This window comes from Elephantulus edwardii, unplaced genomic scaffold (genome assembly GCF_000299155.1).
Source record: "Elephantulus edwardii isolate Elephantulus edwardi_28Jun2011 unplaced genomic scaffold, EleEdw1.0 scaffold00376, whole genome shotgun sequence".
NCBI lineage: Eukaryota > Metazoa > Chordata > Mammalia > Macroscelidea > Macroscelididae > Elephantulus > Elephantulus edwardii.
Window position 1 is genome coordinate 440,904 of NW_006400126.1, and position 18,216 is coordinate 459,119.

The 18,216-nt window shown below is 41.0% G+C and overlaps 1 protein-coding gene across 1 annotated transcript in view; it reads left to right on the plus strand.

The window, feature by feature from the left end:
• The window catches only part of ADCY1 (adenylate cyclase 1 (brain)), a 461,486-nt gene that overhangs the window by 242,069 nt on the left and 201,201 nt on the right, over positions 1-18,216 (plus strand). The window contains exon 5 of the mRNA XM_006902175.1: positions 11,411-11,538. Within this exon, the coding sequence (XP_006902237.1) occupies positions 11,411-11,538 (128 nt within the window). The remainder of the gene's footprint in view (positions 1-11,410; positions 11,539-18,216) is intronic.

Sequence of the window (18,216 nt, forward strand, 5' to 3'; positions counted from 1 at the left end):
GCCAGCATTTGTTGCTTGCTGTTCTGTTAAATTTTGCTATTTTGACTTCCCCCTGTCTTTTGATGTGTTTTCTTATTGCTATAAATTGACCTCTTATTACTGCTTTGCCTGTTTCCCAGAGGTTTTGGTAAGTTGTGTTTCAGTTGTCGTTTGTTTTAAGAAATTTTTAATTTTATTTTTTATTTTTTCTAGTACCTACTCATGTTCAAGTAAGGTGGTTTTTTAGCTTCCAAATGTGTGGGTTTTTTTCCCCTTCTTTATCCTCTTGTTATTAATTTATAATTTTGCAGCATTGTGGTCTGAGCAAATGCTTTTTAAAATTTCTCTTCTTTTGAAATTATTGATATTTGCCTTCTATCCTAAAATGTGATCTTTTCTGAAGAATGTTCCATGCACATTGGAGAAAAAGATATATTGTTCTTTTTGGGGGGGGTGCCTTAGCCTATAAAGATCTATGAGATCAAATTGTTTTATTGTGTGGTTTAATTCTTGAGCATCTTTTTTGAGTTTCTTTCTGGTAGTTCTATCTTTTCTTGAGAGTGGTGTATTGAAGCCTCCAACTACTATAGTAGTGTTGTCTATTTCCTTTTTCAGTTTTGTTAATGTTTGTTTTATATATTTTGCAGACCTTTCATTTGGTGCATAGATATTTTTTACTATTATGTTTTGTTCTACTGACCCCTTAATCATTATCTAGTGTATTTCCTTGTCCTTTATGATGGTTTTTTGAATTGAAATATTTTTTATCAGAAATTAATATTCGAACTCCTGTTTTTTTCTAGTTGCCATTTGCTTGGTATACTTTTTCCACCCCCTTATTTCTAGTCTTTCTTTATCTTCATTTTCCTGTTGTGTCTCTTGTAGACAGCATACTGATGGATTTTGTATTGTTATCCAATCTGTTCCTCTTTTTATCTTCAGTGGTGCATTGAAACCATTCACATTCAGATTATTCAGAGGCAAGGTTTTGTTGCTATCATTTTGTTGAGTTCTTTTTGTTGTTGTTACAAGTTACTGTGGTCCCTCTTGCTTTCTGTTGCACCTCTGTAAGAAAGACTTCCCTCAGTTTTTCTTGCAATGATGGTCTTGTTTTTACAAACTCCCTTAAGTTCTATTTTTCTGGGAATATCTTGATCTCTCCTTCATATTTGTTGGACAGTTTTGCTGCATATAATGTTCTTGGTTGACAGTTCTGTTCTTTGAGTGTTTGATATATGTACTTCCACTGTCTTACTGCTAACATGGTTTCTGCTGATAAATTGGCACTTAATCTTATTTGCTCTCCCTTATAGGTTACTTTTTGTTTCTCCCTTGCTGCTTTCAAAATTCTCTTCTTGTCTTCAGTTTTGGCAAATTTGACTATGTTATGTTTTGGTGTTTTTCTTTTATCATCTATTCTAGATGGTATTCTCTCAGTTTCTTGAATATGTATTTTCTCATGCTTCATTAAGCTTGAGAATTTTTCTTTAAGTAATTCTTCCACAACTTTTTTTGGTGCCATTAATTGCTTCTTCCTCTTCTGAGATTCTGATTATGCACATGTTATTTCTATTGATGATGTTCCACATTATTCTTAGATTTTCTTTTTTTCCTTCCATTTTGAATCTGCTTCTTATTCTAGCAAATCAATGGTGACAATTCTTTTATTTCACTGGTTTTGTGTTTCATCTGTTACAACCTGTTCAGGTGATCCTCCATCATGTTGAAAGCATCTGAAATATTGGTCTTCATATTTGGATTGTGGTTTCTTGTTTTTCCAGAGCCTCTAATGACTTTTTTGTTTTATTTGCAACATTTTGGATTTTTTTTAAGCTCCTCCTCATTTTTGCTTGTAGTTTCCTCTAATTCATTTTGTTTGTCTTTCATCCATTGAAAATATTTAATCATTATTTTTTGAATTCTGCGTCATGAAGTTTCATCAGACTTTCTGTCTCCAGGAAATCCATTTATACTGTGTCACTTTTTAAAAATTAATTTTAGTAAAAGTTAAAAGAGGCTTAGGATTTCCAGTCATTCATTGTTGAACTTTTCTCCCTGCCCACCCCCTCCTTCTCAATTGAAAGTTCTCCTTGAAAAGTAAAATAAAAATTCTTTCATTGTTATGAAATCCCTCCTTGCAAGCCTACTGCATTATGTAGCCTTGATTCTGGACTTCAATAATGACAATAATACTCAATCATATACCCTTTTAAACAGTTCTCTCCCTATCTTTTTCATCTTTCCTCACCTCCTTATCTGTCTTCCCACAACCCCAATGTCAGTCCTGTTTTACAATAGTGGCCCTATGCAATATTTGTCATTTTGTGACTGAGATATTTGACTCAGCATAAAGTCCTTCAGGGTCATTGATTTTGCATAATATTTCATGAGTTCCTTGTTTTTCAATGCTGCATACTATTCCATTGTGTGAATATACCAGAGCTTCTCTAGCCATTCATTTGTTGATGGGCACTTGGGTTGTTCCCAGCTCCTTGCTATTGCTAACAAAGCCACAATAAACATGGGTGTGCATATATCTGCTTGAGTGGTGGTTATGATTTCTTTAGGGCAAATTCCCAGTAGTGGAATTGCTAGGTCAAATGGTATTTCTAATTGTTACTTTTTGAGAAAGCGCTATACAGCCTTCCATACTGGTTGTGCCATTTTACACTCCCCTCAACAGTGAATAAGAGTTCCAGTTTCTGTACAACCTCATCAGCATTTTTTGTTTGCTGTTCTATTAAATTTTGCTGTACTTACTGGGGTGAGATGATATCTCGTAGTTGTTTTTATTTGAATCTCTCTTCGAGCTAAGGATTTTTATCATTTCTTTATGTGTTTGTTTACCATCTGAATGTCTTCTTTTGTGAAGTGTCTGTTCATATCTTGTGCCGATTTTTCAATTGAGTTATTTACCTTTATCTTTTTGTGGTACTTGAGTATTTTATATTCTATATGTAAGTTCCTTGTTAGACATGTCATTACCAAATATTTTTTCCAAATCTGTGTCTTCTCTTTTTACCCTGTTGGAGAAGTTTTAGGATGTGCATCGAGATTTAATTCTTAGAAGATCTCCTTCATCTATTTTATCCTCTCCTAGGTATAGATGTTCCAGGATGCTTGGAAGACTGTTTATGTTTTGGATTAGGACTTACAGAGTTCTTCCAACCTTTTCTTTAATAAAGTTTATTGTCCTTAGTTTTAGTTCTAGTTCCATAATTCACTTTGAAATGGTTTTTGTGTATGAATTGAGCTGTGGATCTTGCTTGAGTTTTCTGTGGATAGTTTTCCGATTTTGGCAGCATCATTTGTTAAAAAGGCTGTCATTTCCCTTCTTAACTGATTTCATCTCCTTGCCAAAAATCAGTTGACCATAGGTAGATGGGCTGATTTCTGGATTCTCAATTCTATTCCATTGATCTATGTGTCTGTCATTATACCAGTACCACGATGTCTTTACCACTATGGCAGTGTAATAGGATCTAAAATCAGGGAGTGAAATGCCTTCTACCTTGTTTCTTCTCTTTTTAAGGGGTACTTTGCTTATTCTGGGCCTCTTTCTATTCCAAATGAGATTGGAGATTGCCTTTCCGTCTCGTTGAAGAATGGAATTGGTATTTATATTGGGATTGCATTGAACATGTAAATTGCCTTTGGTAATATTGTCATTTTCACAATATATTGTGTCTTCCTATCCAGGAGCAAGGGATATTATTCCACCTCCCCTGTTCTCTTTTTGTTTCTTGTAATAATGCAAAACCTATGTTTGGACCAAGAGGCAATCATCAGAACAGAGCAAGGAGACACTACATGGTTCAAAGTCAAGAAGGGGGTCCATCAAGGATGAATTTTGTCTCCATACCTTTCAGTATGTATGTAGAACAGATTGTCCAAGATGGTGGGCTGTATGAAGAGGAATGTGGCATCAGGATTGGTGGAAGAATCATCAACAACCTGCGTTAGACTGATGACACACCCTGCTTGCTGAAACTGAGGAGGACCTGAAGCACTTGCTGCAGAAGGTCGAGGACTGCCACTTTCAATATGGATTGAAGCTCAACACCAAGAAAACAAAGATTCTCACCACTGGGCCAATTGGCAGCATCAGTATGGTTGGTGAAGAGATTGAGATAGTTAACAGTTTTAGTTTACTTGCTTCCCCAGTCAATACTCTTGGTAACTGCAGCCAGGAAATTTTTTACCCACTCTGCCATGTTATTTCTCTTGATGGTGTCCCACATAATTATTAGGTTATCTTCTTTTTCCTTCCTTTTTGATTCTGCTTTTTGCTCTAGCAGATCAGTGGTGACAATTCTATCTTCTATTTCACTGGTTCTGTGTTCCATCTCTTCATCTTTGCTTCTGTGTCCTCCATCATGTTGACAGCATCTAAAACACTGGAACTCATATTTTGGATCGTGGTTCCTCCTTTTTCCAGTGCCACTAATGCCTTATTTGCTTTATCTGCATTGTTCTGGATTGGTTTTTTAAGCTCCTCCTGGGTTTTGCTTGTAGTGTCCTGTAATTCTTCCAGTTTGTCTTTCATCCATTGAAAATATTCAGTCATTGTTCTTTTAAATTCTGTGTCAGAATGTTCCATCAGACTTTCTAGCTTCAGGAAATCTATTGATACTGTATCACCTTTTGGAGGTGACATCTTGGTGTGTGCTTGTGTAGTGTGTGGGATATCTTACTTTCTTCCAGACGTTGATAGGTTCTTGATCTGAAGACAATAAATCAATTGGGCAGCTACCCCACTTGTGTTTTTCTCTGAACTTCTAACTCAAGGTAAAGGTAATTTCAGAGTCCATGAGAGCAGCTTCTTGTAGCTAAGTCAGATCAAGGTGCTCTGGATTAAGGGCAAGTTGATTGACTGGATGTGTAGTTACAGGTGTGGAGTCAAATGGGGGTGGGGTAGGCATGTGGGCAGGGCATTAACAGGGGTGGCTCAATCTTTTGGAGGTTCTCACTCAGACCTCAGCTTTCTGGGTTTCCCCACGATTGTGATCCCTACTCAAACTCCAACTATCCATTTCCCACCCAGTGGTTCTCATTCAGCGGCCCCTCTCCAGTGGCCCTTACCCAGGTGCCCTCTTGCAGCGACCCCTGCCTGAGCAGTGTCCTGGATCAAGCAGGACCCTAGCAGACTCAGTCAAATTTCCAGCACCCCACTCACCTCTGGCCGGTCTGTGATGTCTACTGAAGTTCAGTCAGATTCCCACTGGTCTGCTCATTCCTGGGCAGTCAGCATGGCCCAAGAGAACTCAGCCAATTTTCCACCAACGGGCTCACTCTTAGGTGCTCTCCCAGGCAATTGGAAGTGCCCGAGAAAACCTATTCAGCATCCTACCAGCCTGCCCAATCATGGGCAGTCAGTGCGGGCACAGAAAAATTCAACCAAATTCCATCAGACCCACTGGGTCTAGTGGGGCTTAGAGAACTCAGCCAGTATCCCGTCAACCTTTCTCCTGTTGGATGGGCCATACAGCAGCTTGGCTGGCAGCTTCCAGCTTTGGCCGGGTTTATGGTGTGGCCTGCATTGTGGCTTTATATTTCTGTAGCCCCAAAACTCATTGTCCCAACAAAATTTCTGATTCAAATTCCTACTGCCCATTTCACATCCTGTTGGTCAGTCTCTGTGTGGTGTGAAGGTGTCTCTAGTGGCCCGTCACTATGCAGCTTGCTATTCCTCTGGCTCTTCACACTGCACTCTCCACCACCACCATCTTGGAATTCAAGACTGTCATTTTTTTTTTAGGTGACAACTCAATTTGGGCTTGTGTAGGGGATGAGGGAGCCTGGTTCCTATGTAACATTGCTTTGGTAGAGGTTTTTTGTGCCTGAAATGATTACAGGTCCTTGATCTGAAGTCACTGCTCCAGAAGAGGGTGGGACAGCTACTCTGCTTGAGTTTCTCTCAGTTCAATAGAGAAAAGGCCCGTGGAAGCAGTCTCCTCTTTCAGACAACTGCTGCAACTAGAGTAACCCAAGGTGTTCTGGGCTAAATGCAGTTGATGGGCTGGATGTGAGGAGACACCAACCAAAGCAGAGAGACCTGAATGGAAAACCAGGAAGCCTTGGTTTTCCCTTTAGAATGAGCTCCAGCTTTCTCACTCCCTTCTGATTGAACTTAAGAGGCCCCCGTGATCCAGCCAAACACCAGTCACCCCCCAACAAAGGACATCGCTCAAGTTCCAGAGTCACTCCTAGTGTACGTAATGAGTGGTGTTCTGGGCACGGACCAACAGTGTTGGGACCAAAGTGAGAGGACTTGAGTTCTGGACTCATACTCACTCAGATTCCAGCTTTCCTGATTGTCCTGACATGTGCATCAGCATCTCCTCAGTGCATGTTTGGTGTCAGCCTTCAGGTCCCCAACACGTGCCTCAGGTCAGTCTGCAGCTCCCTAGCGTGTGCCTTGCATCAGCCTACAGCTCCCTGGCGCGTGTCTTGTGTCAGCACCATGGCGCATGCAGCAGCAGCTCCCTGGTGTGTTCCTGGTGTTAGTAAGAAGATCTCCAGCAAGTGCAGACAGTTGCTTTTGACTTCTCTCACTCGAACTCCAGCTGTTTGTCTTGCTGTAGTGTCTCATTGCCGTTCCATCAGAGCTGCTGTCCAAGCTGACAATTTCAATCTTTTGCAGTCAGAGATCAATATAATATGCTATCAAGATGTATTAATAATTAATAATAATAGGTGACTGGAATGCAAAAAGTGGGAAGAGAGAAGGAGGGTCAGTAGTTGGAAAACATGGACTTGTAACAGAGATGAAGCTGAAGATAGAAGGATAGAATTTTGCACAATGAATGATTTATTCTTTTCATATACATTTTATAATAAATATAAATGCAGGGTATACACATGAATTTCACCTGATGGTATGCATAAGAATCAGACGGATTATATTTGTGGTAAGAACTGCTAGAGAAACTCAATATCAGCTGTGAAAACTAGGCCAGGTGCTGGTTGTGGAATAGACTGTCACTTAATCATATGCAAGTGCAAGCTGAAGCTAAGGAATATTAAATCAAGTCCATGGGAAACAAAATATGATCTTGAGTCTATCTCACTTGAATTTTAAAACCATATGAGGAATAGGTTTGTGGCCTTGAACACTAATGAATGAAGACTGGTTGAGTTGTGGGTGGATATAAAGAATATCATCCAGGAAGAATGTAAAAGGTAATTACAAAGATAGAGGAGGAAGAAAAGACCAAGGTGGATGTCAGAAGACACTCTGAATATTGCACTAGAGTGCTGCGAAGCCAAAGCAAAGGAAAGCAATCAAGATATTAAGGAGCTGAAGAGAAAATATTTCAAAGAACAGCACAGGAAGACAAAGTAAAGTATTAAAATGAAATGTTCAAAGAGCTGGAGTCAGAAAATCAAAGGGGCCGAGCTCAGTATTTTGTAAGCTCAAGGAACTGAATAACAAATTCAAGCCTTGAGTTGCAGTACTTAAGGATGCTTTGTACAGAATATCAAATAATCCAGAAAGTATTAAATCAAAATGGAAAGAGTATAAAGAGTCAGTATACCAAATTGGCAGACATAAGCATTTCATGAAACAATGTATGAGCAAGAGCCTGTGGTGATGAAGGAAGAAGTTCAAGCTGCTCTGAAAGAATTGGCAATAAACAAGGCCCCAGAAATTTATAGTATACCAATTGATATATATCAGCAAACAGATATTGCCCTAGATGTGCTTGCCAAGTTGTGTCAAGAAATCTGGAGAATAACCACCTAGCCAACTGACTGGAAGAGATCTATATTTGTTCCTATTCCAAAGAAGGGTGATCTGACAGAGTGTGGAAATTATTGAACAATATCATTGATATCACATGCAAGCAAGATTCTGCTACATATTATACAATAACCACTGGCACAACAAAACAGCAGAGAACTGCAAGAAGTGCAGGCTGGGTTTAGAAGAGGGTGTAGTACTAGGGATATTGTAGCTAACGTTATAGATGGATCTTGGCTGCAAGCAGGGACTGCTAGAGGTATGTCTATCTGTGTTTCATTGACTATGCAAAGGCATTTGACTGTGTGGACCACAACCAACTGTGGCTACTTCTTAGAAGAATGGGATTCCCAGAACACTTGATTGTGCTAAAGCAAAACCCATACTTGCACCAGGAGACAGTTGTCAGACAAAGCAAGGAAACGCTACCTGGTTCAAAATTGGGAAGGGTGTATGGCAGGAATGTATGACAGGAATGGCTCTATCTCTATACTTTTTCAATCTATATGCAGAACAGATCTTCCGGGAGGCTGGGCTCTGTGAGGAAAAATGTGGCATTAGGATTGGAGGAAGACTCAACAACAATCTGTGTTATGCAGATGAAACAATCCTGCTTGCTGAAACTGAGGAGGACCTGAATCACTTGCTGCATAAGGTCAAGAACTGCAACCTTTGGTATTGATTGAAGCTCAATTTAAAGAAAACAAAGATTCTCACTACTGGGTCAATTGGCAGTATCATGATAGATGGAGAAGAGATTGAGATTATTAACAGCTTCCCCCCCCCCATTGGCTCCTCAATCAATACTCTTGGCACCAGCAGTTAGGAAATTAAGACGTATTGCATTGGGAAAGTCAGAGACCTCTCCAAAATACTGAAGACTAATGATGTCAGTCTCGAGACTAATGTGCACCTGATACAGGCCATGATCTTTGCAATAACTTGCAATGCATCCACGAGCTGGATAATTACTAGGGATGATAGAAGGAAAACTGATGCCTTTGAGCTGTGCTGTTGGAGAAGTGTATTGAATATACATGGACTGCTAAGAGAATAAACAGGTTTTTCCTGAAGACCAGGCTACTCCTTGGAGTAGAGGATTCTGAAGCTTCCTTTGACATACTTTGGACATGTTTAAAGGAAATACCAGTCCTTGGAGAGGGACATCATGCTTGGGAGGGTGGAGGGACAGCACAGTAGAGGAAGACCACCAATGAGATGAATTGATTCAGTGACTGGCTTAGTGGGGGTAGGTGTGTCAGAGACAGTGAGATTGGCACAGACTAGAGCAGGGTTTAGGGTTATTGTACATAGGGTCACTATGAATTGCAGGCAACTTGACAGCACATAACAACAACAACATGTTGCATATTGGTCCAGTGTTAAGAATTTTTGTTTTCTTGACATTGAGATACAATCCATATTGAAGGCTATATTCTTTTATCTTCTGCAACAAGTGCTTCATTTCCTCCTGACTTTCAACAAGCAAGGTTGTATCATCTGCATAATGCAGGTTATTCATAAGTCTTCCTCCAATGTTGATGCCACAACATTCTTCTTCTTCATAAAGTTCAGCTTCTCAAATAATTTGCTCAACATAAAAATTGAACAGGTATGGAAACAATACAATTCTGATGCACTCCCTTCTTAATTTTAAACCATATTTTGTTCTCTTGCTCTGTTCACACAACAGTTTCTTGGTTTCAATATAGGTTCCACATTAGTACAATTAAGGGATAGTGTTGTCAACTTTAAGGGACATAGTTCTCTGTGGGAGAAATATGGGCAGTTTCATCCCAAGCTCTTGAGTGCCTCTGAAAACCCACTGGAGGGCTAAATGTGGGTATATATCAACAAGAACAATGTGCCTTTCCATATTTCCTGACTACTTGTAGCAAGGATGTTGATTGTTGTTCCAAGACAGATGAGATCATTGACAATTTCAGTGTTCTCTCCGTTTATCATAATGTTGCCCTTTAATAGAATGGTGAAGATTTTTCCCCTTGGTTTTGTGATTTAATCCATATTGAAGATTGCAATCTTTGATTCTCTTCAGTAAGCAACTCAACTGCTTCTTACATGATATTGCTGTGGTAGAGATTTTTATGCCTTACGCAATAGCAAGTTCTTGATCTGAAGTCACTGCTCTAGGAGAGGGTGGGGCAGCTACCTTGCCTGGGTTTCTCTCTAAACTTCTGACTCAAGGGAAGATTTGATTCAGTTCAGGAGAGAAAGTTTTATGAAAGCAGTATCTTTATGTCAGATAACTGCTGCAATAGGCCAGTCTTTGATGCTCTGGTCTATTGGCAGTTAATTGACTGGACGCAAGGAGACACAAGGTGGAGAGTGGAGGTGCATGCAGTGTGGGTGTGCACGGAGACCTGAATGGAAAACCAAGAAGCCTTGGTTTTCCCTTAGAGAAGTGGGTCTGCACCCTCACTCGAGCTCCAGCTGACTCACTCCCTTCTGCTTGAGTTTAAAGTGTCTCTTGTGGACCAGCCAAACAGCACTGATCTCCACAAAGTACCTCACTCAAATTCCTGTGCATCATTCCTGGAATCGCTCCTGCCACATTGCTCTCACTGAGAAAATGCTATGGATTAGCACAGCTCACTCTTGGCTCTCAGTATACAGATGTTCAAATATTCCTCACTTCTGCCTGAGACTCTGATTGGGAGTGGAGGGAAGGAAAACCCAAAGGCCAGCCATTTCATCAGTCAGATCTTAGCTTGACCTCACAGTCTCATACTGTGTTGTGCCAAAGGTGTCATAATGGTTAATGGTCCTAGAGTCTCTCCAAGGCCTGTCTGTCCACATCATATAGAAGAATTTCTTCTTCTAAGTGGTTCTTAGGCTTGCTGGTGTCATGAGTGATGGCTCCATGCCCCATCTGAGAGGTGGCTAACTCTGGATAACCAATGTTAAGGTGTGGGGGAAGAGTGAAGTTGTCTCAGAAAGGCCAGAACAAGAACCTGTTCTATCCAGAGGTCCAGAACAGCTGGGAAAAGGTCCAGAGGTATGATTCAGTGTTTGGTCACATGTGGCCCAGAGACAAGTGAAGCAATATCTCCCACTTTTTCCTGAGCAGGTGCATGTTCAGAGCTGGTGCATACCTGTGGGGGGTTGGCAGGAATACCAGATGAACTCACTTCAGGACACAGGCTCTATGACAAATGGCTTATTTCCTAAGAGTGGCTAAGAGCGTCCCATGGGTCCTCGTGTGCTTGGACCATCAGGGAAAAGTAGCTGTTTTGTGGGGGTACAATATGTTCCAGAAGGCACAACTGGCACACGTTCACCAAGGGAGAGACACTGTGCAAATCCACAGAGAAAGGAGGTTCGTACAGAGGTCTGATGATGGAGGCATTTCAGCTGGACTAGAAAGGTCTGTAGAGTGTGACCAGTGAAATAAAAGGTGAAACCAGGTTGGGGCAGTAGGTGCACCGGGTGAAAGGACAACTGTGAAGGTGGAAGTGTGGAATGTGCTGGTGTTGGGAGGCAGGCTGTGCACTCAGAGCCAGCTGGAGGGTGCTATGTGCTCTACAAGCCTAATGGATATAAAATGACCATTCTGTGTGCTATATCATTCCCACTGTTGTTGCAATGAGGAGAAGCAGATGTCTAGAAAAGTGGCTTGTAGTCATTCTGGCAAAGCTTCCATAACATGTAGTGTTCCCTTCTCTGCAGGAGAACCACTGTCGGCGTATCAAGATCCTGGGGGACTGCTACTACTGCGTGTCAGGCCTCACCCAGCCAAAGTCTGATCATGCCCACTGCTGTGTGGAGATGGGGCTTGACATGATTGACACCATCACGTAAGTGCATCCAGGGGGCTGAGCTAGACCAGAAGGACAAGCTTGCAGGCCCACCTTCTGCCCCACACAACCTCCCTTATAAGGTCCTATTTGATAACAAGTTAGTGTGTCTCCTGGTATGGTCAATTTTGCTAGGGTTGTGAGGATCAGGGTCACATCAAGAGGAAGCTGGATTCAGCAAGTATCCCTAAGGTGTTGAGTGTTGCTTAGATAACTCATCCTTTATGTTATGTCTATGATTATTTCATTGTCTACAGAAGACCCTCATCATGGGTGTGGACTGTATTGTTATATGAGATCAAGATAGAACAACTCACAGGTGACCCTTCAGCTGGTTTTCAGAGTCTGTAAATCACACAGGAGGAGATTACTCATCTTTCTTCCTCAAAGCAGTTGGTGGGTTCAAACTTCCTGCCTTTGGGTTGGCAACAAAACTTCTTACCTACTAGACCAACAGAGCTCAGCTGTAGGCGTGCATTGGTCATGTTTAAAAACACCACCCTGTGCTTAGCCAAGTGAGATATCTAGGGGCATAGCTAGGGTGAACACTTGTATCAGTGCAACTGAAATCCATTTCAAATGGAGATGCATGTCCTCACTGCTCACCAAGGCCTCATATCTTGTATAAGGAAAGATGGCTTGGCATTAGGGTGAATGGTGTTCATTGCTGGCAGAAGGGAGTTTTGTCTGCTCTTTCTTGGTTGGGTGCTTGTTTTTTTCCAGGGTTTTTGTTTTGTTTTAATAAAACAAGTTACGGGATGCTACAGAGCTAAGAAATTAATCTGATGGTCTGGAGGATCAAAAACAAATATAAAAAGTCTGGCATGAAAGATATGACACAGTAAGATGAAGTCTAGAAGGGATTATTTAAAAAATTGACACTTGGGAACAGTAAGTTTATAGCGTAATAATGACATGAGGGGAATGTGGCTGCTCAGATGAAAGAATAAATAGAACATGATAATAGACAACTTCAGAAAATCCTTCACTGAAGAACACTTTAAAGATTGGGGTTACCATCAGGCTGCATGTGAGCCATCCTTGTGATGTGGACTCCAGGAAAGGAGCACATGTTTAGGCTGTGTTAGTCGGAGCTAAGAGTTAGCAGAGAGGAAACCACCCATAACCCTGGACTCCATCTTGTCAGAGTGTGAACATGGTAGAGTCGTTTAGGCAGGGGTTCTTAAGCCTAGAATCACACTGGATCACCGAGAGAATTTGCAAACACTGGTTCTGGCTTGCATCGGAGTCTGATGTAATTAATCTGGGTGATAATGTAGGCACTGCAGTTTGTCAGCATTCACCAGCTGATTTTAGTATGCAGCAAAATGTGAAAGTGAATGCTTTAGAGAAGAAAAACCAGATTGGAGCAGATGCTTATAGCATGATCAACAAAGGTGAAGGAACTAAAAATGTCTGGATCTAGAAAATGAAAATAAATCGGAATTTTGTTTCTTCTAAGTCATGATATTTTGCACCTTATTCAAGCCATGATATTTTCAGTTGCTTCTTATGCATCTGAAAATTGGACAGTGAATAAGGAAAACAAAGAAATAACACCTTTTAATCATAGTGCTGGTGAAGCACATTGAATAAACCATGGGCTGCCAAAGAAACACATTTCGAGGAAGTCCAACCAGGTGTTTATTAGAGGCAAGGATGGTGAAACATCATCTCACATACTTTGGGCTTGTTGTCCAGAGGTGCCACAAAAAACACATTACGCTGGGAAATTTGTAGGATCAGCAAAGGAGAGAAAGACCCTGAATAAGATGCCTTGACACAATGATTACAACAGTGAGCTTGAGCATGGTGGGTATTGTATTGTGAAGATTGTTCAGGATAGGGTAAGGTTTCAGTATGTTGTTCGTAGGGTTGCTATGAATTGTAGTCAACTTTATAGCATCTGATAATCTTAAGTGAGTTCGTTGTAATTACTGTTTAGCTTGAAAGCCAAACTCAAAGTTCTCCCACAATAGAAAGACCTTGTTGACAGTTCTACAAAGATGTGCATCCAACCAATTTTCTGGTAATATTTCAAGATTTAAATCTGTTGTTCATGGGGTCATTAAAATTAATAGGTGATTCTACTACATTTTACAACAATCTGAAAGTACAGTATATTATATGCCCTATCATCTTAGATTAATCGTTATTACTGATTTGCATTGCCATCAACTTGACTGTGAGTCATAGTGACTCTATAAACAACAAATATGAACTATGCTTTATCTCTGTCCTGCTCAAGCCCATTGTGCTAATCATTGTGTCAGTGCATCTGGATGAGGGTCTTCCTTTTACTGATCTTTTCTAGCATGATGGCTCTTTCCAAGGAGTTGTTCCTCCTGAAAAGATATTCAAAATAAGTGAGACAAAGTTTCACCATCCTTGTCTCTAAAGAACACTCTGGTTACACTTCTTCCAGGACAGGTTTGTTTGTTCTTTTGGCAGTCTGTGGTATATTCAATATATTCTTCTGTAACATCACATTTCAAAGGCACCTATCCTTCTTCTACCATCCATATCTGTATTCGGATACACAGGAAACAACTGAAAATACCAAGGCTTGTATCAGGTGTGCCTTAGTCTTTAAACTGATATCCTTGTCCTTTAGAATGTTGGAGATGTCTTTGACAGCAGATTTCCTCAGTGCAATTGGTCTTTTGATTTCTTGACTGCTCTTGCTATGGATTTTGATTGTGGGTCCAAGCAAAATGAATAATTGAAAACTTCAACCTTTTCTTCATATCTCATGTTGTTGTCTATTGGTCCAATGGTGAGGATTTTTGTTTACTTGATGTTGAAATGTAACCCATCTTGAAGAAATCCTTTGCAGTAGGTGTTTCAAGTCTTCATTTTCTGCAAGTAAGTATATAATACTTTGTATCACTTATGTTATAAAATTACTATTTTTGCATATTCATATATCATATATATATGGGAATTTTATGTAATTACATCAAATCTATATAATGAATTATATATCATAATGAATCATATTCATTATATATCATATGGATCATATATGTCAGTCTCACAGTACATTAGTTATATCCTATCAATCACATATCTCATTCTATAATTTATTCTATGTAATATTCTTGGGGTAAAATAGGTGGGTGATGTGAGGAGATAACTGTCACTCTTCCATTTAGTAAATTTTTATGCAACTCCTGTTGTATTTCAAGCACAGATTGGATTCACAGTAGCCTGTGAGCTCCTAAAACTGGGCTTACCTATTGCTAGTGTTGCTGAACCTTCTTACCTGAAGATCTGTGGCCCTCATTGAACCAAAGGAGAAGCTCCCATGAGAACTCTGGATTTCTCTTCCATCTCCTCATGCTACTTTTCATGACTGACTGGGTGCCCTATAAAACATCATCTCCTAATGTTACTCTCAGTTTCCCCTGCAGCTTCATAAGCCTAGATTAACCTTCAGATGACTCCTGGCTTTAGTAGCACTGCCCCTTTCATTCATCTTGTTCCTGTCTGCTTGACTTGCACATTTATGTGCTATAAAATGTCTCTGGGGGGAGACAGGAAGCCCCAACTCACCTCTTTCTGTTCTGTACATGGTAGTAGACTGACTGAGCTGATTGTCAGGACCCTGCCCTGTTTTCCTCGACTTTATGATCGATTTGATATGTGAAACTTCAATATCCTGTTGGTTGTTATTGAAGTCTTGAGATCTTGACTTCAGTGGTCCCATCTGTTGGAACTAGCTTCTTGACTCCAGTGCTGATGCAGGTATCCTCCAGGGCTCATGGACCTTCCTCTGCTTTGATGCCAGAGTTCAGAGAATCTATAGGGCTTGGGATAGAATGGACAGAACATCAGTGTCTGTCCTCTTGGGCATCCAGTCTTACAAAGGAAGGAGAGTCACCAAGCAAACTACTTGGAAAGATTGTCCCTCAAGCCTTTTCCCCTCCTCTGACTAGAGTATGGGGCAGGACAATGTACTCTCTGTGAAGACCCCAAAGGGAACATCATCATTTGCAGGTTGTTGGTTCCATCAGCCACTTGTTCTTTCACATGGAACTTCTCTCTATGTTGTTGTTATGTGCCATTAAGTTGGAACCAACTCATAACTGATCCCCCTAGTGAGCTTTCAGAGGCAGTAAATTACATGGCAAGAGAGTGCCCATGTTTCTCTCATGAAGTAGTTTGTGCATTCAAACCATATGCCTTTCGGTTGTCAGTGCAGCTCCTTACCACTAGACAATCAATGTTCCCTCAGAAATCCTATAGGACAATTATATTAATCATATAATAGCTCTACATACCCAGAGGTGAATTTTTGTTTATTTTCCTTCTATCTCTGAATAGACTTCTTGTTTTCAAATTTTGAAAACAAAGTAATTTTTTCAAGAAGAATAAGACTAGCAAATGTAACCTGAGGCAGCTCTCTGCAGGCAGGACCAGCACTAGGCTTGAGCCAGACCTAGCACATTCTTGCAGCCGCTGGGGAGTAAGCACTCTCTTTTTGCCTGCTTCCTCCTATGTGAGCACCTTGGTTCTTCAGGAAGCTCTTCTCTCTCCTCTTTCCTAAGGAGCAGGCAATGGCATATATGTGGCAGTGGTGCCTCGGTGTGGCTTTTCACCAGATGGTTTGTTGTTGTTGTTAGGTGTTTTAAAGTCTATATCTAATGTAAAAAGTAAATAGCACCTATTGAGTGAGAACATGTAAATAAGATGTGTAGCACATTAGAGGAGATTGGTCAGTTTTGCCATCCCACCAGGCTTAAATTGAGCAGGTTCAGAATTAGAAAATGAGAATCTCATTACTATAAAGAAAGAATAAGTGGAGTATGCAGGGAATCATTTTGGGCCAGAGATTCTTGCACTGGACAGAGACTCAGATAAGCAGCAGAGGCAGTGGAGGACTAGACTGTCTTGACACAGAACTGAACTAGCTCAGGCCCCATGGAGCCAGAGCTGAAGATCTTTGCCTGGTGGTCCCAGTAGTTGTCAGAGCTAAAGGAGCTGTGTGAACACTGCCACAGAACCTTGAAGGAGAACTCAATGAGATTGAAGACCAGTTGAAGTTGAAATCCAGTGAGCATGTCTGGAAAGGTGTCCTGACTAATGAATTATGTGCTGTTTCTGGCCTAAATTATAACCTGTTAGTTCCCCAGTAAATCCCATAATCATGAGTGTATTATGTGAGTTCTGTGTGGCCATTGCAACTAGAACAGTGAGATTCATGGAAGGGACAGTTGGTGCTAGAGTTGTTGATAGAATTTCTTGTCCCCATCTGGAGTTGATGGAAGTTAAACCCTTCCACCCCCCATACCAGCCACACAGTTTTCACATCACATCAGGATAAACTCAAGTGACTGCTGGTTTACTACTTGTTTTGAAAGGGCCCATGACAGGCCCCAGATGATTGGCACTAGGCTATGGATAATGAAGAAGACGAAGAAGACATATGATTGCCTTTTCAGGGCTGCGATTTCAAGTCCTTGCCTGAGGTCAGAATTCTGAGTGGCAGAGAACCAAAGGCTTGAAATGAGAACTCTGCTAGGTGTAAGCTTCTAGATCGCTGATTGTAGGCCACGTGGTCCCTGCTGGTTCTCTTTACAGAGGAGGGGAGGTGCCTCTGGTCCAAACCCCCAGCAGTGTGGACACCTACTGGACCTGCTAGTTCTTTTAAAACCTGACGACAAGTTTGAAAACTTGAACTGCTAAGCATCAGATTGACCCTTGAAAGGACCACATTTCCAACTACTGAAATAAAAGAATAACTTGACAAAGTAGATTGGAACTGAGAAAGACATTGCTGTAAGGTAGGAACATGTGCACATACAGCACACGTAGCAATGAAAGCAGTGCAGTGTATGTCTGTTGTCATCATTTCTGGAAAATCTTGAGAGAGAAGGGAGAGAGGAATGACTGGGAGAGGGAGAGTGAGATAAGAGAGGGTAAGGGAAAAGAGAGGGGGAGGGAGGAGGGACACAGATGAGTGGACTTGAGATAATAATAGACAATTCACACAAACAGACTCTAAAAAGATTGGAGATTAGATTTTATTCCTTGAGAATGAAGTTAGGGGTTCTGTTTGGTCTAGGCAAGTCAGCTTGAACATTCAAGGAACAATAAAGTTGGAGGACATTGGCTTATTTTGAAGCAATTGTTCTGTCAAGTATGGATTGAATGTTGCTAGATTTGAGATATTGATATTTGATGCAGAAGCTACTAGAAAAAAGAAAAGAAAGCAAGTTGGAGAATAGAAGTAGAGAGAGAATGCTGGGTTGGGAGGGCAGTGAGACTGCATGGGGATAGTTATGGACCCAAGAGGAGGCCTTGGTGTGGGACATTGGACACCAAGGAGTACCATGGTACACCAGTGAAAGTGGATGGATGAGATTGACTGCCATCCTTTTGTAATGTACTCCATCATACCTGTGGAAGAGGTTGGATGCCATCCTTGTGCAGTGTATTCCCATCATACATGTAGAAGTCAGACACTGTTCTCATGCAATCAGTATACCCCATCATACCTGGGCAGTGTACCTCATCATCCTGTGGAAGAGGTCAGCTGCTATCCATGTGCAGTGTACCCCAACACACCTGTGGAAAAGGTCACCCACTGTCCATGCAACGTACCCCAACACACCTGTGCAGTGTACCCAACCATACACCTATGGAAGAAGTCAGCTGTTATCTTATCCTCATGCA